Source organism: Colletotrichum acutatum, assembly GCF_030867785.1.
Source record: "Colletotrichum acutatum strain CBS 112980 chromosome Unknown BDZ83scaffold_186, whole genome shotgun sequence".
Classification (NCBI taxonomy): domain Eukaryota; kingdom Fungi; phylum Ascomycota; class Sordariomycetes; order Glomerellales; family Glomerellaceae; genus Colletotrichum; species Colletotrichum acutatum.
Window position 1 is genome coordinate 42,359 of NW_026849180.1, and position 20,909 is coordinate 63,267.

Below are 20,909 nucleotides of genomic sequence, written 5' to 3' on the forward strand. Positions count from 1 at the left end.
TCCAGTACGTGTCGTGGAATGCTGAGTGAGCTGGAGGTGCGAATTCAGTCGAGATTACGGAGTGCCGAACGCGGGACGTGGTGCGAAGATAAAGACGCGCTCAGGTATGTCATTGCCGCTAGCCACGAGCCGTCCCGAGATACGGAGTTAAAAATTTACCTGCCCTTGCTAAGAATTCTCGCCGTGTTCAACCGGCATTGTTGTCTCAGATTGCTTCGGCCCTCAATTTTGTCTTTCTTTGATTCACATGTGGTATTTTGTCGGCTATGAAAACAAAGATTGAAAAAGACTTTATACATGAAGGTATTATTCACGTGTAAAGTGATCTGTTGATTCTTGTGTCCTTACCGTGTTCGGCTGGTCTGGCTTGACTGGGAACGGCATCTGCAGGAGAATTCGGTCAGCTCTTCAGCCTTAGCTGCATTGACTTCTCTTCGTACGCGAGATAATCTCATACAACTGTTTGAAAGCCTCTGCCTCCTCTCTCATACATGTATCTGCTTGATACCCACCTCAGCGCCATGGCCGTCTAGTCCCTAGCAGGTCACAATTGATCATCGCTATCCACCCAATCTTCAAAGTTGAACATGTCACCCAACTCGCCTTCAAGTACAAACTCGTCAAATCTTTGGCGATCTTTCGTCCAAGGAACCACAGACGTCAAGACTCACCACACAGTAGCGACAAATGAAGACAAAGACACTCTTCTCTCCCCCAACTACCTCGAAGAAGTAGACAAACTACAAGTTTCTCGCGAGACTCTCGTACCCGATAAAGGCCAGAAATCCACCCCCAAGCGCATCATCATCTGCTGCGACGGAACATGGCAATCTTCCGTCAGCGGCCAACAGAACATCCCATCCAACGTGACCCGCCTGGCCCGCTCCGTCGCGCTGACGGGATTCATCAGAGAGGATGGAAAAGAGGACAGCATCTGTCAACAGGTTGTCTTTTACAGCGCCGGTGTCGGCACGGGCGGTGGCGTGAATATTCTCGAGAGGGGCAGGCAAGCTACTTTTGGCGATGGTCTGGTGGCCAGCGTTATCGAGGCGTATAACTTCATCGTCATGAACTATGCCCCACACGATCAACTCTTCTTCTTTGGGTTCTCTCGAGGGGCGTACACGGCTCGCTCGGTTGCGGGTCTCATCACCGACATTGGAATCATTCAGCCCCAGGAGATGGATGACTTCCCGGCTCTGTACGACCTCTACCGAAGACATGGCCATAATGACAGCTTCAACTTCCGTTCATCGAAGGAGTACCGACAGTGGATCACCGGTGTTCGCGCACAGGGACTCGAATACCGGCAGGGTCACGAGCAAGAAAACCACCACTGGGACCAAAAGCCGCATAATCTTCCTCCAGAGTTTACGAGAGCCATTGAGGTCGTTGGGGTATTTGATACCGTCGGGAGCTTGGGTGTTCCAGGCTTGACCTGGACCCAGAGTGCGACTACCAAAATCGCTAGACTTGCCCCATGGCTGGGCGTCGATGACCTTGGATTTCACAACCCTTCACTGAGTAGATGTAAGTCTAGCGTAACCTAACCAGACTAAAAGACTGAACACATCTGACAAGTTACAGATATCAAGCATGCGTACCATGCAATAGCCCTTGACGAGCATCGGCAGCCATTCACGCCCACCTTGTGGCGTCTCCCTCTCCAGAAGGAGCAATGCCCTGACTGTTACGGACAGCCAAAAGGCCAGCTTGCCAAAAAGTTCAGGTCACTTTTGAAAGCGAACTCGAAGGCCACAGAAGACGAGCTCTCCCAAGCATGGAAGGCCTTGATTGAGCGTGAGATGGCGGATCAGTTGAACGGCGATCAACCTGAGTTGCGGCAAGTCTGGTTCCCTGGCGGCCACATCAATATCGGAGGCGGCAACCCAGGCCTTCTCTACGGCTTCCCCTTCGATTTCGAGCGTCAGTCATCGCATTCTTTCTTACTTGAGAAATGAGTAAGCTAATCATGTCTCAGAAATTGCTCTTATTTCCTTTACATGGATGTGTGACCAGATCAAGACCTTCATCCAACTAGACGACGAGCACGGATACAAAGATGGGAAGTATACAATGTCGACGCTTGCCGATCGAGAAATCTCATCTCGAAATCGGCTCATACACCGCTCGCGCCATCAGCAACCCTTCGGTGTGAGCTGGGTGGTGCAACGTATTCGTCAAGGGCTGGACTACGGCAAGCTTTACGAGATGTTTTTCAAGGCTCATTCGTACGACCCGGAAGACGCCTGGGCCACGGGGCCAATCGTAGACATTTTCGCGCCCATCATGAGAGCTGTGCCATTTTTGTCAACGTTTAGAACTCCTGGGGAGTACAAGAAAGACGATGTCGGCAATGACCTCGGCCAGACGAATGAGGAGATTCACCCCTCTGTCAACTACCGCGTGGCGAATCACGCTACATACAATCCTAGATCCCTGGAGGGGTTCATCAGATCGAAGAAGATAGCGAGCAAGGGGAAGAAGATTGACTTCTTGTACGAGTGGAAGAAGGGCGATGTTGTCGTGCCGGAATATGTGATCAAGCCAGCCGATCTAATCGCCCGCCGATTAGCCGAGGTTTCGACCGGGGGCAATAAGTTTGTCGATGCGCTGGTTAAGAGGGCTGAGGTCGCACTGCAGCGTAGCTGATGTGAGAATACTTCCTTTATCCAAGGGCCTTTGTTTTTTGTCCAAAAGAAAACTGAAGGACGATCCTTGAGCAAACACCTTCAAGCCTAGACCAATGCTGACTAACTGTGTTCTTCAGCGAACATAAGGTACTTTGATAAGTGTTCAGTGTCTGTATCACGATCACAAGTCTGGGAGTTTTCAACACATGTCCTGACCAAGGTTCAGTTGAAGCCATGCTTCCCGCCAAAGTTCAGCCCGAGGTTCGCAATTTTCGCAAGATCACCAAGGCGATGCTTGGCCTGACCACCACGGTCAAGACAGCCTTCTCCGTGGGCTTTAAGTTCACCGACAAGGACTGCGTCCCCGACGAGGAGGCTAGCAACCTCTCCGAGTCCCTGCGGCTGCAGGGCACATACAGCCTCGACAGCATCCGAATCCAGACTTTCGTCACCCGGCTCTTCAGATCAGCCAGAACCTGTCGTTCTTCCTACCTCCAGACGGATGGGGATCATGAGATGGAGAACCCAGAGTTCTTCAAGGCCGTTTCGGATGATATTCGTGTCAAGGGCATCGTCGGTGATGGTCTCGGCCAGGCTTCACACAAGATCGAGGTGTCGCCCAGAAACTGCAAGGCGCTCCACGAGTTCTTCGTCAAAGGCCGCAAGGCGTACCTCCGCGATCTGGTCGAGAGCGAAGAGATGAAGGAGGGGGTCTACACCAAGAAGATGAAGGAGCTCATCGAAGCCGTTGATTACTGGATGGGATTCCTCGAGAAGGACGAGGAGGCCCGCCGGGGTGTTGCGGATGACAATGAGATGTTCACTGTCTTCAATGAGGTTGCTCTCTGATTGTACGATGTTCACCGTAGACTACGATGGCTGTCACGGCAAGGATCCACGGAAGTTGGTCTCTAGCGAAAGAATGTGACTTCGATTTGGTCCTCCATGTCCTATAATCATCAATCTAGGCTCTGCCTCAGTTGAGAGCAAGGCCCTGAAGCCCACTTCATTCGGAGTGAAGAAGCCATGCCAACTCACCTGGATGAGAGTATCACAGATTGCTCTGGTCATAAGTACATGTGAGTTAATACCCTCTTTTTACGTAGAGAGAAGGCCGCCACTGCGAGATGGCCCGGTACCGAATGTGAGACGAAGGGGATAGAGGAGGCATGTGTCTCGAGAAAAATTGGTTGAAACTTGTCACTTCGAGCGTACCAAATCGTGCCAACATTTCCATCAGAGAGACCTGATTCAGTAAGGTAGCACACGGCGTGTTCTTCGACGCAGTCTACGGAAGATTTATACGTGTATGTTTCACCATGGACGCTTGGCGTTGGTGATCTCGCCCTCAGAAAGCGTATGTATCCCAGTCGTGTCGAGATCTTTGCGAAAAGGAAGTCACTGAAACTAATCTACCGCTTGAGGCCCTAAGCATAGGATATGCTAAGAGATGGCTATATCTGGGATCTGTATACCGGAAATCTTATGTCAGAGTTAGGGGCTTCACGCAAGTTCGCAAATGTCCCTTGGATGCTGAATTCAGTCACCTTCAATCATCAATCATGGTCGTGTTCCTTGACTTGCTGCCCCATGCAGCTTTTCTCCGAATCGAGCGTCTGGCTTCACTTAGGCAGTTATCCCATCGATCTCAAATGGTGATGGCTGGGAGCAGTGTATAATCACCGCGTAATCATCCTGCCCTTTCTCCAATCGTGATACTCCTCCGCTCCTTCCTACTTTTGTCGATGGCCTCCTGGAGACTCAGGCTACCGTAAAATTTCGAGCGAGAAGCGAGGGATCACATATTCACATTCACCGAGGCCTCCGAAATCACATTTTCCGACAGTCTAGAGTCCGGTCTCCTGAAAATTTCTCTCTTTAACAATTTTCTTCCTCAACTTCCTCCGTCAACTTTTCACCATTATCCTCACTTTTGGCAGCTACTTCTTCCTCTTCTTCCACTCTTCTCGACTTTCCACGCCAACAACTCATGAGCCAGTCTCACACCTCTCCAGAACCGACTTCTTTTCCCAAGGCCATTGACTGGTCTTCTCTCATTCCCCCATTTCACGATACTTTTGACGGTTCTGGTACCTCCTTTTCACCTATTTCCAATCGCAATATCCTCACCCATCCGAGAACTCACCCATCCGAGAACCCGGTAAGACACACCATATCAGCTACCAAGGAAAGAGCAAACCTAACTTAGTCGTACAGTGTCTTCTCCGAATCTCTGCTTTTCTCCGATATCTTTTTAGCTTCGGTTTGGTACCAAAGCTCCTTCCTCATCCTCAGCTGTAAGTGCCACAAGCGTTCCCTCCACGATACCCTGCTAGACCGGGAGGGCTAATATTCCGCGATAGTTCCCAAGAGTCTGGTACTCTTGCGCCCTACGGCCATCCGTCACCTTCCGCGAGCTTATCCTCACGGTCGACCATCGAGGTTCCGTCAATCGTCCGATAGACCTATATAATCCACCATCATCCCCTCCAAAGGTTCGTCATCTCCTGCTCGGGGCTCTTCAACCTTTCCAGGACTAAATCTTTCTACTCTACAGAGCTCAGAAACCAGATCACAATCGACCATCCAACCACACCTATTCTCTTCTATTTCTACATACTCATTCATCTCAACTCAAGATGCCTTTCTTGAAGCCGGCCCCGCGCTCTGCGAACATTCGGATCGAGATAATGGCCAAGGTCAAGATCAACGTCCTGAAGCCCGTCTCATCCGGAGTGAAGAAGTCCGGTCACGTCACCGAGTCGTCTCCTGCCGCCAAGGGCAAGTCATTGCCCAAGGCTGCTGCCAAGACTTCGGCCAAGGTCACCAAGAAGACCTCGGACGAGATCAAGGCCAAGTCAACCGAGCCCAAGTCGTCCAAGGCCAAGAACGATCTCAAGCCCAAGTCGAAGGGCAAGGGCAAGGACAAGAACCCAGCCAGCAAGGCCTCTGGTGACCCTGCCCCTATTCCCAGCAGTACAAAGACCAGCAACAGGGTCACCAAGCGCACCAAGAAGACCAAGGAACTTCCCAAGGGCCTAGTCGCAATCGGCTTCTTCGGCTCCGCGGCAGCAACCCACCGAGCCCAGCTGGGGGCGGGCAAGTCCAACGTCCGCCTCCTGCCCACGGCGCTCCCGGTTCCTCTCCCTCCCAAGAAGGGAGGAGAGGCTGGAGAGGGAGTCGCCAAGGGCAGCGCGGAGCCGAAGAAGACAAAGAAGGTCACCATTGCCACCACTGGCATGACCACCCCCTCACCTACGCCTAGTCGTGGCTCAAGCGTGAGCAGCAAGCAGTAATCATGGGAATATGAAGACCCCGGCTCGGGCATGAAATGCCAAAAGGTGTCGAGATTGGTCAGGAATGATGGGCAACTAGGTACGATCAGGAGTTCTTTGGCGTTTTGTTAACAAGGCATGGCTGGCTCCATGGCTTCACTGAATTGATTACTGTTTTCGCGCTCAATAACTTGTTTTACTCTGTGCTTCTCGTGAACCACTGCTGAACCGACTCATCATCTCGCAGGAAACATGACTTCAATCGTGTTGATTCATCTCGAATAACTGCGGTGATATTGGTCGTTGACCAAAAGCACATCAAAGCTCTCTCGCTTAAAGGTATCATCCTCATAATATGTCCGTCCCATGCTCAAACGCCGTAAAAGTGCCTTGTACCAACTCCCTTCGTCCTTTTTTCCATCCCAGATCTCATATAGTAATACAATTCCATGTGACTTAGACCTCCATTTCACCTTCTTCAATCATCCGTCCTAGAATGAGGCTCTGTATGACAAGCTCGTTGCTCAACGTCCTGATTCTCTTTGGCGGCCGGGGAGCGTCGTCAGTTGCCGGCGCTGCCCTCTTTCGCTTCTTCGATGCTTTCGAAGGCTTGGATGCGGGAGCAACAGCGCTGAATAATCCTTCCTCCGATCCGGTATGTTCATCGACATAGACCCAGTCAAACGGGTCTTCAAGTAGTTCTCGCTGCCTCAGGGTCTCTTTTGCTTCATTGACGCTGTACGCCCTTGAGAGTGTGGCGCCGAGGACATGTGCCAAGAACACGTATGGCATCTTCTTTTCTTCAGCCCTAGATTTTTTCATCACGAGCAGGATTTGGCTGCCTTCCAGCATCTTCGGCCTCCTTTCAATGACGTCCACAAGTCGTGCGTCAGTGGCCGGATAGGGCGCTAGATATCGCGATCGGATGGCATCACGGAGGAAAGTGGATTGACCAGCGCAGAGCAGATATGGGAGCCAATCGACCACAGCGCCTTTCGAGACGCAAGTAGCAATCCAACGGTCCGAAATGCACGGCAGCCCTAGAGCGAGAGCCTGCATGTACTTGACCTTGCGGGAGTGACCATCAGCGATCAAGGCGGTGAAACCAATGGTCTGCGCAAACGGGGTCAGCGTCAGTGGATTTTCGTCCCTTGTTTCTGAAGCTGGGCTGGTTGCCGTGCTTCCGAGAGCGTTGGGCTCGAAGAGCTCGTCAAAGCCATTGCTCAACAACAAGCCTCCGCACTGTAGAATCATTTTCTCTATTTCGCGACTTTGACCCATTCGTTGCTCGAAGTGATCCACTTTTTCACCGTCCTTTTTCGATTGGAAAGATATTGCGAATGCCATGCCAGCAAAAATAGGAGGCTTGCTAGCGTCGTCTTTCGACGTTGATGTGTGAGAGAGCATCGATAGGCGGCTGCCTCTGACGCTAGTCTTCGGAGGTTGAATGATACTGTTCTCGAATCCGTTGACAGATGGTGATCGATGCAGCTCATCTGTCGACGCGGAATCAAGGCGAGTTGCCCTTCGGACCTGCTTCCGAGTACCTTGCTTGGGAGCCCTCGATCCAGTGGCGAGTCTAGGCAAGGCCTTGGCAGGCAGGCGTCCACGTTTGGACTTATCAGGTGAGAGAGGTGGTAGTTCAATCGATTCTTGTGACGCAGTCGGACTCTTGGAGGATGGGACCGGTGTGGTTGTAAGTACGCTAAGTGTTGATGTTGTTGAGCCAGGAGCAGTCGGAGCGGCAGGATTGGCACGAATGTCGGGCGTCGTCGGACCTTGCTCGGCAAGACTCTCACCGAGAACCGTATCCGGAGGCCCAACACCCTTTGTAGCCTTTGGTAGGGGCGGTGAAGATGGCATAGGCGGCTCGCCATTCACCGTCGAATTCATTGCTGCATGGATCACATCTGTCGGTGTAGCCATCACCTCGTCGACCGCTGTAGCGCCGTTTCCCTGCGAAACTCGATCTGTATCTGGCTCCTCCTTGGTAGGCGATGTAGCCCCGTTGGTTCCGGCGGCATCTGAGGACACGGCGGCACTATGAGCACCTTTGAGAACCTGTGCCTTGAGGGTTGGCTTGGACTTGCGGCTCGATCGGCGAGAAGGCTGAGGGAGAGAGGGCTCTGGGGTCTCGGGTAGAAGCTCGATCTCGGCTTCAATGTCCTTTGGCTGGATCACCGGTGCATCCGGTTCCTCTGCCTGTTGTGACTTCTTAATGTCCACTGACACGTCTAGCGGTACGTCATCTTTCCCTTCTGGCCGAGATTGAGTATTGTTGGGACTGGTTTCCGGTATAAGGAGGTCCTTGGGCCGAGATCCGTTGCCCGAACTTTCTGTGCCAGGTACCACGCCATTTGAGGCAGACTTCTGGGTTGGCCCGGCGCTGTCGGGCACCGCATCGTTGCTCGAGACAAGGCCATTTTTCGTGCCATTGCCTACTTCCACAGCGTCAGGCGACTTTCTGGCACGAGTTGGCTGATCGGCTGCGTGGCCTTGGGAATCGGCTACTGTGAACCCCTCGCCCTCATCTTCGGATGCAGTCGAGTCCTCGTCAGCACGTCGAGCACGGTATCGCATCCTCCTTGGCGGGGGTTTCCTCGGCTTGCTGGTCGTTGAGGGCACTTCCACAGACGCATTAGAGCTTGCTCGCTGCACGGGAATAGCTGTAAGATCTTGCGCAGCCGCCTTCTTTTTCATTGCAGCACGTTTCCTCCGCTCCACTTTTGCGGCCACGTCGTCGGATTCCTCTCCCGAAAGCTCGGGCTGGATCTCAGCACTCTTTCTTTTCCTCTCTTGTGATTCCATCATGCTTTCGTAAATGCCCGTCGGTTCTGGTAGGCCCCGTGTGTTTATGGGGGGCATTTGCGGCGACTCCGGTATGGTGCCATCTTCGAGTGGCGCAGAGTAGCTCGGGCTATGTTGGCGGTCGTAGGGCGCCGGGCCTTCGACTCGCAGAGCTTGAGGACTCGAAGAAAGCAAATCGGGAGGTGATGTGACGTTGTACCGGTTCTTAAGAGGCGACGTCTCGGCTATGTTGGGTGAGATGGAGTTGTGCGCGTAGACGTGCGGCGATGGTCTCGAAGAGGTAGGGCTGAAATGCTTCACGGCGGATGAGAACTGCGTCTGGCCAAAAAGTTGAGATCCTGCTAAAGCAGGGTCGCCTAGCTTCTTCCCGGCAAAGGGGTTGTGCCGTCGCGCTGGAGTCTGCGGTGGAGGGGCGGTCGGCAGCAAAGGAGACTGGCCGTCGGTACGCTGAACAGAGGATTGTTGTTGAGAACTGGAGGTGCGATTCCGCCAAGCTCCACGGGTATGTACCGGGGCGGCGTGGTCGGGGAAAGATGAAGGCTCTTCGTCGCCTTGAGTGTCTCCCTGAGTGTCGCCTTGGATCAGATGGTCGAGATTGCCGAAGTCAACAACTGCGGAATCTTCCTCGTGAATCGCTGGCGGCTCGGCGCTGTGGTCCTGTGAAATGGGACTCGTCTCGACGAATGAAGGACCTTCGTAGTAATTCTCGTAGTCCCGATCGTCGTTATCTTGAGTAGGGGATTGCTGCGAGACATCCATCTTGACTTTCGTGGAGAGCGCGCGGCCCGAAGCTCTAGGGAGGGTATTGACTTTCCTCGCGGTTTTGTGGGCAGTGCATGGTGCGGGGACCTCGTCAGGTATCGTATTTATCGCGTCGCGGTCGAGATGAAGCTTTGGGTCTGCTGCAAGACAATTCGAGTTGTCACCGTTGTTGAGCTTGGTCAAGGGCAGAGTCGAAGGAATTGTGTCGGGATCTGGGCCGCAATCTGGGTCTGCAGCATCCGCAGCGGCAGCGACAGCAGGCAACGCGGGTAACGGAGTTTCGTGATCGAGGTCGTGCTGGGGTAGCTATTCTGGTCAGTGCCATCCCAGCCCCATGTGAGACATCCTTGTCGAGTTGGTGGAGGCGTGACAAACCGCGCTTTCAGTACGGATACTCGTTACCAGCGGAGCAGTATTGGGGAAAGATTGAGCAGTTCGCTGACTTTCGCCTTGGCTCAACGGATCGGAATGGCGCGAAAGAAGACTGTCGCGATGTCGCTTATCGCTTCTCAAAGTGTGTCGCGACGCGGCGGACGATACTCTTGGGGGCGAGCTGCTTGTCTATGGTGTTGCCCGAAATAGTTAGCGCAAGGTTGCAGCAAGGCCTGTGTCGTCGCAATGCTAAATTATGGCAATCCATCCAGTCCAATCCAATCCATCACCCAGCAGCAGAGCCACCAGATATGCTCAGGGCAGGCAGAAAATACGCCTCCACTGGGGGGAAACGCCACCCTAGAAAAAGCAAATATGGCCGTACGTACCACGCCGATCCCGTATTCTGCCACATATCGGTCAAAAATGGCTTGGCTGTCTTGCGATTTCGTTATTGCCCTCGATGGCTTTCTTCTCTGCCGCTTGAAGGGTTTTGGACCGCGGCATCGTGACATCTCATTGTCGAACCGGCTTTGACTTGATGAACAGCAATGTGAATGACGCGACAATCATTCAGGGAATCAAAGATGGTGGGGGAGGAAAAAAGTGGCAGGGGTCGAGGACACGCGAGCGGATCAGACACGAGACCAACACGGTGCCACGTGACAGATCTCATTATGTCATGTCGGCATTGCTCACTTAGGTAAGCATAAAACTGCATAGACCACTCGCTCCTGCCCCTTCGTCTTCCAGCGCTTCCTCCCTTGGAACAAAGTGAGGAAGGTACCTTACCTTGCTGGCCAGGAAAGAGCTTTTAAGAATTTCACAAAGCAATCTTCGAATGCTTGAAAAGACAGAGCTTTCACAGTGAAGATGCGATCACCAAAATAATTGTATGGCACAAAGAAGCCTGGATTCTGCTTATTTTGCGTCTATTTATGGAGCCCTTCTTAGCTGTACTGAAAGGCGGGAGGCTTCGGTATTAAGGAGCAGATCACAGATCGGCGTTGTCGCAGCTCGACCACAAGGTCCTTAGGTTGACAGTCAATCTGTCAAAGCATCAAGGGATCATTATTGAGAGTTGTGGTTCAAAGAATTGTTCTGCTCGCCATGCAACGCAATCCACAACCTATGGGAATGTAAGTATGACTACCTTAGGCCAAGGCCGGCCATCTCAGGTAGTAGGGACGCAGAAAACTGAAGTCAACGTTGTCTTCTTTTTATATCCAGAGTAGAGGTTCTCACAAGTCAGTATTCCCACAAAGTCTGACAGCTAAGTGTGTGGTAGGGAAAATGGTGAGCGAGAAATTCCATCCACAACACCCAGTAGGCAGCGCCCCTCACCCATGCAACATGGACACTCAAGCAAGGTAAAGAAAGCACGACTCGGACCGAAGACTAACGCCCACAGGACACGGGATCTCCTCAAACAGACTCGGAAATGTTCGACAAAAGGTTTCAGTAGATGGCCCAATCACAACCTGACATCCCCTCCGTACTCCTCTTGTTATAAGTCGTCAGTTTGTCATCATGCTAACATTTTGACTATAGGACAAATGCCACCAGCGTTCGGTGTTCGTGAACACCGTTGACCGATCTCTTACCCATGGAAGTACAACAGCTCAAATTTACATGGTTTGCACTGATTCAAGTTGCAGTGCTGAGGTATGTAAAAGATACAGAATCGTTTGTTAATTGCAGCAAAGACTGACAAGGATCGTGCCCTGGCAACACACATATTCGCTCATGATACTGACATTGAAGACCTGACAGCCGTAGACGTGATCGTGCGATGGTCAACTATTGTCACAAGCTGGTAGATGACTCAAGGTCTTCAACTGCTGCCTCTGACAGTGCCATCCATGATATTTCCTATTTGATGGCAAGATATGTACGTGGAGCGTGCTCCCAGTTATGAAATAGATACAGGGAAAATGAAAGGCATAATGTGCCCATGAACTGTGACGCTTCGCTCGAATCATTCGTTCCGTCATTTCAAGGATTGTAACTCAGCACCTCGAGGTTTCGGACTTGATATTCCGTGTCTGTAGTGGGGTTGTCAGCGATTTGAGTTCATGAATAAATTGGCAAAGAAAGCTTACTGCTCGTTGGGCCGGGCGAACCGGAGGAACCCTCCATTTGCAAGTTGATGATCCTGTTCACCCCTTGTGTCAGCAATGTGATAAACTTCACGCTTAGAAGCCAAGCTTTCACTCACAAATACATAGGCTTCCCAAAATACCCGGCGCCCACCTGCGTCGTGATGAGGTTGCCATCCATGTAGAACTTGGCCTGCACGTCCTTGCCGTTCAAGTCCCTCGTCTCGCACTTGAACGAGTGGAAGTTGCCCGGGCTGGGGTACGTCACGTCCTTCGCGGCGACGATGGAGCTTGTGTTGAATGTGTTGAAGCTGACCTTGCCGCTGCCCTTCCACTCCGCCATGTCGATTTCTGGCGGCCACCCCTGGACGGCTGTCAGCCAGAAGGCGGGCCACGTGCCCTTTGTCGTCGTCGCCTTGATCTCGGCGCTGAAGTCATACCCGCCCCCACGCGAGACGTTGAAGTGCTCCTTTGCGTGGATCGCTCCGCTTAGGTAGTTGATGTTGATCTTTTGCCCGCCATGCGTCGCCTGCGGCTGTCCGCTGACCTTGTTGGCTGTGATGGTCAAGGTTCCGCCGCTGAATTTGACGTTGTCCTTCGTCATGCGAGCACCGCCGTTGTGGTCGGTGCCCCAGGGGTAGAGGTAGTTCCAGTCGGCGTCGAAGTTAGACTGGGAGTCGAAGCTCGTCTTGGGGATGATGGTGCGGACGGCTCCGACGGGGAGCACATCTGCTACGAGCAGCGCGCTGCCCAGGAAGAGGGCGGCTTGGTTGAGCCAAACCATTTTCTGTGAAGAGACTGTTTATTTGTTCGCTCTTGAAATGGGCGATGAAGCTACTTCGACTAAGAGACCAGACGAACAGGCGGGAAATGGACTTGGTCAAATACCTCTTCAACCAGGCTTCAACTTGATGGCAGTCGGCTGATGTCTATGGCTAGCTCGGCTTCACGTTCCCTGTCAAAGCCCCGCCGAACCCTCGAGATAGATGAACTAACCTCCACACCGTCAGTTTTTCCACCCACTGCCAGGGACTGGAAACATCGCTTTTGGAAAGAGGCGAAACACTCCGACGCAGGGGCCCCCCCATGACATGACGATCCGAGTGCCGCTAAACTTAGACGGCTCTCACGGCGAACTACGTACGGATATTGGAGGGCACTTTCATCCTCAAAGGGTGTTTCCAGCCAAAAGCCTCAGGCTAAACACGAACTGAGCAGGGTCATCTTGAACCGGGGTGGGAACGATTGTCGTCCGAACTTAATGGTAATACATCAGGCCGAAGGTTGCACCTAACCCCCGCAACCATGCATTGCTACGTCGTATCGTAAAAGAGTTGTCGGTACTTGCCTATTTGGCGGTAAAGCAGACTGGATTTTGCACCAGTCGCCGTTGACAATAGGTATAAAAACACCGGTTAAGCTTCTTGAGGTTCCCGTGGGATGCGTCGGCTGTGCCTGTGATCGACTTGTCAGCTCGGGTTACCGGTCAACGGGCGGCCGGACGATCTTGCGCCCTTCCGGCACGAGAATCCCGACAGTTCGCCCGAGATTTGCATGATTGTAAATTGCCATGAGCATATCATAAGTCCTCGAATATGAATTTGAATGGTGTTGTCCAATGTTCGTGGTAGACGAGCCTTCGGGGGAAGGGTGTTTCAGGCAAATTGAATGGGGGTTGAGTTGAGACGACCCCACTCCTCTAAGCGACCCGGGGATTGCTACGGCAGACTACCTTGAACAACACATCATGTCCTACACGTCGAGAAGGTCATCTTCGCAGCTCACATCATGGACTCAAACGTACTTAGTTCAGAAAATTAGCATGTAGTCATTGAGAGGATGATAGGATCGAGTGCCTCCATTCACATCCACTTGATCGACCAAGGTACTCGAACCGCGTTGCCCCCGCACACCTTTTGAACCAAACATTGGCCCGGGGCCCCGGGGATGTTGGTATGTCGATCCATCCAGACATTACTGCGTAGCCTAAGTCATCATGACAGAGATATGCCAGGATGAACTTATCGGCCATCTTCCATACTCTCAGCAAAAGTTGGGTCTTCAGCAACGGAGCCTTCAGACATGCTCGGTTGGCTTCCAAAGCTATCAGCGCGACTGGACTCCAAAGGATCGAAGTCGTCAGACTCGCCTGACATGCTTGATGCACTTGAAGTGCTCCCAAAGCTGTCAGTGCGCGTAGACTGTGCAATCTCAGATGCCATAGATAGGCTTCCAAAGCTATCAGCGCGCATGGGCTGTATCGCCTCGAGGTCGCTCGGCTTGCTTTCGAGGACATCTGCAGAGGCTGATATCTCAGTCTCGAGACCATCGGGTTTGTGACTGAGAATCTCGCTGCATGCGGAATCTTGAGTGTCGGCATCATCAGGCTTGCCATTAAGATTTTCGACACAAACATCTTCTTCAGGCTTAAAGTCGTCGGGCTTGTTGCCGAAAGTACCGGTGCAAATGTGATCTTCAGCTTCGAAGCCATCGGGCTTGCCTTCGAGTGTATCGCTGTTGATGAACTCTTCAGCTTCGGATTCATCAGGAATACGCCTGAGCATTTGAATCCTCCTCTTCATGTCGTTGATCTCATCTGTCAGCTCGCTGCCTTCCTGGAAAGTAACGGCTACAGCGCGAATAGCGTAATCAAAACCACAACCATGACCTAGGAAATACATGCTAGAGACAAAGAATGTGGGAATGTGATGTTCCTTGCAGAATTGCCAAGTACGGTGCTCAATGGCATCCCTCAGATGATCCTTCATCATGAGGTTTTGCCAAGCAAACACAACAAGCTCGGCTTTTCCAGAAGCCACGGCGCCCTGGACTACTCAAGTACGTCAGTATTGGCGATGGTGATGGATTCAAATGGGATGGAGGACACCGACCATTGAAGACGCCTTGAACGGCTTGCTTGTTATCAAAGGCTAACCATAGTAAGTCAAACACATCATTATCGTGAAGGCAGCTCGGAGACGAGACTGCGGGCGTCGAATTTATCAAAGGTGCTCCCGGTGCGTCATCGGATACATCGTGAGTCTTTAGTTGATTTTGGGGGAGAGGAGTCTCGAGGATCTCCATGGTGTACTGCGTATCGAGGCTTTAAGCTCGGTAAGATAGGAGAATGAGCCAAGTTGAGAAAATATGAGGCTGGAGGACTTTAGTTTCGAGTGTGGAATCTTACTGGCGTGGGGGCCTAGATGCGTCGAAATGACAAGTGGATAGAACCCATGACTGTCAAGGGGATCGGGAGCGTGAGCTTTTATAAGGTAAGGCACTTAACAATTGCTGAGGGATATGAAACATTGAAGAAGCGGAGTGGCACAGGCTTTGAAATGCAAAACGTTGAAGCTACATCTGGATGAAGGCGTCAAACGCCATACTGAGCCTCACCTAGCCGCCGAATTCGAGATCTTGTTGGTTCCAAATCACCAAATGCAGCTGTGTGGATCAACTAAAACCCTTGCTCCCAATCACAACATGCTTCAGCCAAGATACGTTAGTCGCATTTATGTGAAGCTAGGAAGCTCAAGATCAATCGTGGTTGGCTAGTCAAAACGTGGTGCTAGAATTCAAGGGAAGTGTTGGCGCTTAACTTCCAACCGCGCATTCAGAAGTCGAAATGCCCCGTTGGTCCATGTCTCCGCCCTCCTTTTCAAACAGCCGGTTTGAGAAGTCTGTTGGTTTGCAAGCTGATCATTTCGAGACAGTCCAATTAAATCACCAATCGGCTTTTCTCAGGAGGGAAGCTCAAGGATGGCCAGGTAGAGTACATCCTTCAGTGTGTGATCAGCATCGAGACTCCACGGAGGTGTGCTATGTATCATGCTTACCTTTTGGAACAAACACTTGAAGATATCACCTGATGTGCTTGGAGAACCAACCTTCTTCTTCCCCTTCTTGGCTCGGCCTTTGCCCTCGCCTCCACTCGCCCGGCCATCTTCAATCTCGCCAGCTCTGCATTCGTCTTTCGTATTCGCTGCACCATCTTTCCCGGCATCTTCTGCGATGCCCCCTTCTTTTTTGTGACTTCTCAAATTAATAGTCTCCTGGTTCCTCTCTTGACAATTTGCTATCTCTCTCATCTCGCCATCATTCTTCTTCTCTTGATCCGCTTTTAGGGTGCTTTTCCTACTATCTTCCGTTGTATTCTCCTTCCTTTTCTTCTTGCTGCTCTTCTGCATTTCTTTCTCTTTATCACACTTCTCCTCAGCCGTCTTCTCTGGCCGTTTGCTGGATTCGGCCTTTCTGTCCGTAGCAAGCCTCCAGCGACCTCCTGTGACCAAAGAGACAAGGTCACCACTAGATGCTTGATGATTCGGGTCGGCGTATCGTGATTTGAACTTTGGCTGTGGCATCAAGTTCATCCTTGGATGATTCTTGTTCTTATCGATCCAGCTAGCTTGGGCGCGTTTGTCTGAGTGGCCGTTGATCCAATCCTCCATTCTGTCCCAGGCGTTCATCTGCTTAGTTTCAACATCCACTTTATCGGGTGTGCCTTCAAAGTCCGGGAAGATCAGAGGCGCCAGCTCAGGCCAGCTGAAGTCGCCACAAGTGGGCTTCATCAAGTCGCCTATCTGTGTCTTTAACTCTGCCCAGCCCTCCGAAGGCTTCTTCTTTCCTGAGGCAACATCTGAGATTTCCTGCTTTAAATCAGGCTTGGTTTGGGGAATGTTCACTTCCTCCACAAAGTTGGTTGCGAATTCGCCGCTGTCGTTGTCGGGCTGCCATGTAACAACGAGGCAGATTAACCCTCGCGGAACGAAGAACTCTGCATTCACGCAGTTCAAAAGTTTGTTAGAGCAGAACAGACTTTGTCCCTCCATGACGGCCTCGCTAGCAGCCTCGAGGGCGAATCCAAGGAGCAGCGATGCAGGATCGGGCAGCGCTTCTCCTGCAAACCCCGCCAAATTGACGGCGCTGATCCAGGGGTTGGGTTCGAGTGACTTATTGAGGGTATCGATGAAGTCGAAGAAAGTATCTTGATTGATATCAACGTCGACTAGCATGGGTGCGTAGGCTCGTATGAAGCCCCGCGCCCGCTTCTCGGGCCGTCTCTGGGGCACAAGCACTGGCAGAGAGAGTCTCTGCCCGTCTTCAGAACTTCCAGGAATTTTCAACGGGTGCCGCTTGATAAAAGCTAATGCAAGATCATCTGTGTCTTGAGAAGTTGGCGAAGTTGACACAGGCGTTGCTGCTCCAAGGTCAGTGTTATTCGCCTTTCCAGTTCCTTCGTCAAGCTGTGTCGGTGTAGACTGCGTGTTGCTGATACTGCCTGGCTGACTTGGGGGCTTGTCTGGATTCAGTGCTCTGGACTTCTTCTCTTCTCTATGATGTAAGGCCTCAGAGATTATACCAATACCTGCCGCCGCCGATTGGGCAATCTCTTCCACCAGGCCATGCTTTTTCCCACTGCTATTCCCTCCAGTCCTTACAACGACCTTATCCCGTTCTTTCAAAACGCTTTGCACCAAGCTGGCGGCTGTTTGAGAAGCCACTCTTTTGCTTTCACTGCTTATGGTAGCTAGCATATTCGTAATCAGCTAAGGATCATCTGGGAAAAAATGACCGTAATCTTGGAGCGTTTCGAATGCTCTTGTCTCTAAATATTTGGCAGTATTGACTGCAGAGAGGTCGATTTCTTTAGAATAAAGACTGGAAGAGTGCGAAACCAGCTAGTCAGATTGCTAAATAATATCGAGTCTTTCGTCAATCCAGAGGAGGAAGTGGTCTTATACGAAACTGCGTTTTTAGGAACTTTACAGTCTTTGAAACTGCCTTAGGTACCGTGCAGGTAACATCATCCTTTGTGGCTGTGAATTCGCACTCGCTTTTGCAACGAATCTCAAGGCTGACACGCTACCAGCTCCTGCTTGGCATGTCAGCAGCCAAGAGTGATGGGCGGCCCGCGGGATGCGGAGACTGGGCCAACAAGCGGCAGGGGATAGAGCCACCTAATAGTCCACAATAAGGTCACTTGATCTGGTCTCGGTGCCCAGCTTCCTATCAGATCGACTTGGGTGGAAGTGTGGAACTGCATTATGGTGTCCTTTTTTCAACTCTTGGTCTGCTAGTAACTTGAAGTCTCAAGAATGCAGCGAACTTGTCTCGATGATTGGAATGGGAAATAATTGGCAATAACAGTGAGTTTGAGAAACTAAGAGTAAATGATAATCTAACTCAAGTTGGTGCGGTGAAATGCGTGTTGAAGAAAAGCAAAAAATATCCACTTAAGTCCAACTGCCTGTGAAACTTGGCTTTAACACCCGGGCAACATCTCGTATAAGTGCTGTTTCCGCAATCATTGGACCTGTCGTTCCGGGAACCAATGACGCGGTGATAAAATCGAAAGATTGTGATGCCAATGTAATCACCACTGGCATGAACCGCCGCAGTGCACGCTGCCATCGGTAGAGGTGCCAGAGACAGCCCAGCTTCCCGTTCCAACCAGGTTGGAACCGATCAAACCACCCCAGTCGACACCCTTGTTGCCACGAGGGAAGTTGACAGTAACTCTGCAACCGATTCCCTGGATGCCAGCAATCGCCTGGTTGCTGAAACCAGCCTCTTCGCCTCTGCAGTTGCCGGCATAGTTGACGAAAGTGCTGTCGATGGCTGCCTTGAGATTATCGCGGTTGACGCTGTTGCAGGAGCCGGGGTGATCAATGGTGACGGTGACACGCTCGCAGTGATCGCAGGCTTTGCGCCAGCAACGGGGTTCGAGAGCCCCCGCGAGAGATGGGAAGGCGGTGCTGAAGCCGTAGAAAAGGAAGAGAGTGGTGAGGATGAGAAGAACGGGGCGGCTGAAGTGTGCCATTGTGACTTTGTTGTGTAAGGTAGGGGAAGTAAGAGAAATCTTGTGTGTAAAGCTTGGAGTTGGGAGTGTGCGTTGGTGGTTTTCTGCTGTTATGGACAATATTTTCGTTTCTGTTGGGAGCTTTTTGGGCGTTATATACGTATGTGTCTCGTGCGATTTTGCACTCAATCTGTTCATGGCACTCGTGATAATTGTTTGGCAAATCGTAAGCGCAACTCCAAGAACGAAACTGTCCACTCCAAGACCAATTCCAAACTCGTATTCTCTTTGATTGCCCAGTATCCTATGAAATCCTCGCCAGTGTCCACGTTGCTGCATTACTTCACAACGATCCCAAACTAAGTAATCGTGAAGACTTTGGCTATCTCTTCTCAACTCACATGGCTGAATTCCGAGCAGCCGATAAATATGACAGAGTTTGATGACAGAAAGTCCTCGTGGAGTTGTTGTGAGAATATGAGTGGACATACATACATAGTTTATTACGCCCCGGCTAAGCTATTCAGGGCTCGCATGATTATCTACATATTCTCCACCTGCATTTATATCCTTGCCTCCCAGAAGCCCATACAAGCCCTGTCAGTCTCCGCATATGTTATCTTTAGTTTTACATGCCGATGCTGCGGTTGCTCGTGGGGTTAGTAACAGGCCATCTTAAGGTGTCTCCCAAAGTGTTCGGCGTCCTATCGTCGGCGGCCAAAGCTAGTCCTGCTGTCGATGGCACGAGGGTGCGTGGGGGATGTCGTCGGTTAGTGTGTTGATGTAGGTGGTGTGTGGTTTCGCTGCTGGCTAATCTGTGCATCCAGTCTCTCCGTGCTCATGGCGAACTTGATCGTCTCTTTGACAACATCTACGCTCGGCGACCAATCCTTTGGGTCGGACGCGCTCTTTCCTCCGAGAAAGTACGATAGATTTCGTCTATGCGACTCCGTCTGTTGAAGCATCCGAGATCGTTGTGCCGTCCACTGTGTGCAACGGAAGAGGAAGTGCTCTACCGTTTCTGCCGCTTGCCCGCAGGCGCATTGCGCCGAGGCAGTTGCACCGATCTGGTGCAGGTACCAGTTCAGTCTTGCCATGCCGGTGCGCAGTTGCGCCAGGATACTGGCTTCTTTCCAGGACAGTCCATCATATAGCTCGCGTGTATGCTTTCCTGGTAAAGCCACATCGATCTTCTTCGAATATGCTCCTACGTTGTGGGGCAAAGCTCTGTGCTTCTGTCGCACGCTCTGTAAAGCGATCCTAAGTGCCGTCGAGTAGGCTCTGACCGGTCGTTTCTGAGGTGTCTTGTTCGAACGCGTACTCTCCTTTGCTGCTGCTTTGGCCGCTTGCGCCAGGTCTGACTCTATCGATAATGGAAGCCAGAAGAGAGTAATTTTGTTGCCTCGTCTCTGCAGAGCTTGCATGCTGGAGTAAAACTGTTGGATTTCTCGTTGGCCTGACTGCTGCCGCGGATTGCGCATCACTAACACCGCCGCTTTGTTGCGGGTGAACACGTGGATGGCCCGGTACTCGAGTCTCTCCGGGAGAGACTTGACCGCTTCCGCCAGTGCCGCTAGCTCTGCTACATACGGGTTCTGCTCCGTTCTCTGACCGAACGTACGCGAGGCCGTCACGATGCCACCGCCCCCTCTGAAAGATGCGGGCAGCGTCGTCGCCGTTCCAAAGCCCACAGCCTCGTTTCTTGCTGAGCTCCCTGTCGCTATCCTCACTGCCCATCCAGACCGGATTGCCTCAGAGGCCTTGACCGCTCCGTCGTCGACTACTGCATCAATACGACGTTCCCATGGCGCGATCGAATACCCTTCAGTAGTCTCCAGCTTGTCAAGAGGCAGGTCGCGGTAGGCCTCCGCCATCAACTGGAAGGGTGATGGAAACCGTCTAAAGGCCACCGCCCGCAAACGTCGAAGCGGATGGGTCTTGGGGAGGCTTCGCATCCGTACCCAGAATGTCGTTGATTTTCTGTCGTATCTCTCTTGTGCCGATTGTATGCTTGCTTCCGCTTCAGCGACCGCCGTGGCCACCGTGTTGAAGGTTCCCACAATCGCTTGGGCGCCAATCCTCTGCACTCGGTTGATCGCCCTCATCTGCGCTGCTCGACATCTATATCTCCAGACGGTCGATGCGTAGTCCATCGTCGGTG

General features: G+C 51.9%; 8 protein-coding genes across 8 annotated transcripts; 3 read left to right on the forward strand and 5 right to left on the reverse strand.

Moving 5' to 3' along the window:
• Window positions 1-587: 587 nt before the first annotated feature.
• On the forward strand, window positions 588-2,652 carry BDZ83DRAFT_592196 (uncharacterized protein; the record flags this gene model as incomplete). The annotated part of the gene is made up of 3 exons (XM_060506511.1): window positions 588-1,530; window positions 1,588-1,926; window positions 1,982-2,652. 3 exons carry the CDS (start codon window positions 588-590, stop codon window positions 2,650-2,652), a joined length of 1,953 nt encoding a protein of 650 aa, XP_060358494.1.
• Window positions 2,653-2,867: 215 nt separating this feature from the next.
• On the forward strand, window positions 2,868-3,482 carry BDZ83DRAFT_757846 (uncharacterized protein; the record flags this gene model as incomplete). The annotated part of the gene is made up of 1 exon (XM_060514951.1): window positions 2,868-3,482. One exon carries the CDS (start codon window positions 2,868-2,870, stop codon window positions 3,480-3,482), a length of 615 nt encoding a protein of 204 aa, XP_060358495.1.
• Window positions 3,483-5,074: 1,592 nt separating this feature from the next.
• BDZ83DRAFT_146015 (uncharacterized protein) lies at window positions 5,075-6,075 on the forward strand. The gene has a single exon (XM_060501306.1). The coding sequence runs from the start codon at window positions 5,273-5,275 to the stop codon at window positions 5,927-5,929; it is 657 nt and encodes a 218-aa protein (XP_060358496.1). The 5' UTR covers window positions 5,075-5,272; the 3' UTR covers window positions 5,930-6,075.
• A 35-nt stretch (window positions 6,076-6,110) lies between these two features.
• BDZ83DRAFT_641614 (uncharacterized protein) lies at window positions 6,111-10,612 on the reverse strand. The gene is made up of 3 exons (XM_060509567.1): window positions 10,240-10,612; window positions 9,854-10,039; window positions 6,111-9,775 (listed from the first exon to the last, which is right to left on the reverse strand). The coding sequence occupies exons 1-3, from the start codon at window positions 10,363-10,365 to the stop codon at window positions 6,365-6,367; spliced, it is 3,723 nt and encodes a 1,240-aa protein (XP_060358497.1). The 5' UTR covers window positions 10,366-10,612; the 3' UTR covers window positions 6,111-6,364.
• A 932-nt stretch (window positions 10,613-11,544) lies between these two features.
• BDZ83DRAFT_767473 (family 16 glycoside hydrolase) lies at window positions 11,545-12,733 on the reverse strand (the record flags this gene model as incomplete). Its single annotated transcript, XM_060515288.1, has 3 exons — window positions 11,545-11,895; window positions 11,953-12,005; window positions 12,093-12,733. The coding sequence occupies 3 exons, from the start codon at window positions 12,731-12,733 to the stop codon at window positions 11,846-11,848; spliced, it is 744 nt and encodes a 247-aa protein (XP_060358498.1). The 3' UTR covers window positions 11,545-11,845.
• Window positions 12,734-13,706: 973 nt separating this feature from the next.
• On the reverse strand, window positions 13,707-15,422 carry BDZ83DRAFT_146021 (uncharacterized protein). The gene is made up of 2 exons (XM_060501307.1): window positions 14,841-15,422; window positions 13,707-14,779 (listed from the first exon to the last, which is right to left on the reverse strand). Exons 1-2 carry the CDS (start codon window positions 15,031-15,033, stop codon window positions 13,971-13,973), a joined length of 1,002 nt encoding a protein of 333 aa, XP_060358499.1. The 5' UTR covers window positions 15,034-15,422; the 3' UTR covers window positions 13,707-13,970.
• A 732-nt stretch (window positions 15,423-16,154) lies between these two features.
• BDZ83DRAFT_684092 (uncharacterized protein) lies at window positions 16,155-17,641 on the reverse strand (the record flags this gene model as incomplete). Its single annotated transcript, XM_060511235.1, has 1 exon — window positions 16,155-17,641. A coding segment is annotated over exon 1 (1,329 nt), but the record flags the coding sequence as incomplete, so codon positions are not given.
• A 681-nt stretch (window positions 17,642-18,322) lies between these two features.
• On the reverse strand, window positions 18,323-18,769 carry BDZ83DRAFT_757851 (uncharacterized protein; the record flags this gene model as incomplete). The annotated part of the gene is made up of 1 exon (XM_060514952.1): window positions 18,323-18,769. The coding sequence occupies one exon, from the start codon at window positions 18,767-18,769 to the stop codon at window positions 18,323-18,325; it is 447 nt and encodes a 148-aa protein (XP_060358501.1).
• Window positions 18,770-20,909: the final 2,140 nt, after the last annotated feature.

Coding starts and splice junctions, on each gene's coding strand:
- BDZ83DRAFT_146015 (XM_060501306.1), top strand. CDS start 5,273: ATGCCTTTCTTGAAGCCGGCCCCGCGCTCTGCGAACATTCGGATCGAG.
- BDZ83DRAFT_641614 (XM_060509567.1), bottom strand. CDS start 10,365: ATGTCACGATGCCGCGGTCCAAAACCCTTCAAGCGGCAGAGAAGAAAG. Junction 10,040..10,239: donor CAGAATACGGGATCGGCGTG/GTACGTACGGCC, acceptor GCAACACCATAG/ACAAGCAGCTCGCCCCCAAG. Junction 9,776..9,853: donor GTATCCGTACTGAAAGCGCG/GTTTGTCACGCC, acceptor TAGCTACCCCAG/CACGACCTCGATCACGAAAC.
- BDZ83DRAFT_146021 (XM_060501307.1), bottom strand. CDS start 15,033: ATGGAGATCCTCGAGACTCCTCTCCCCCAAAATCAACTAAAGACTCAC. Junction 14,780..14,840: donor CGTTCAAGGCGTCTTCAATG/GTCGGTGTCCTC, acceptor GTACTTGAGTAG/TCCAGGGCGCCGTGGCTTCT.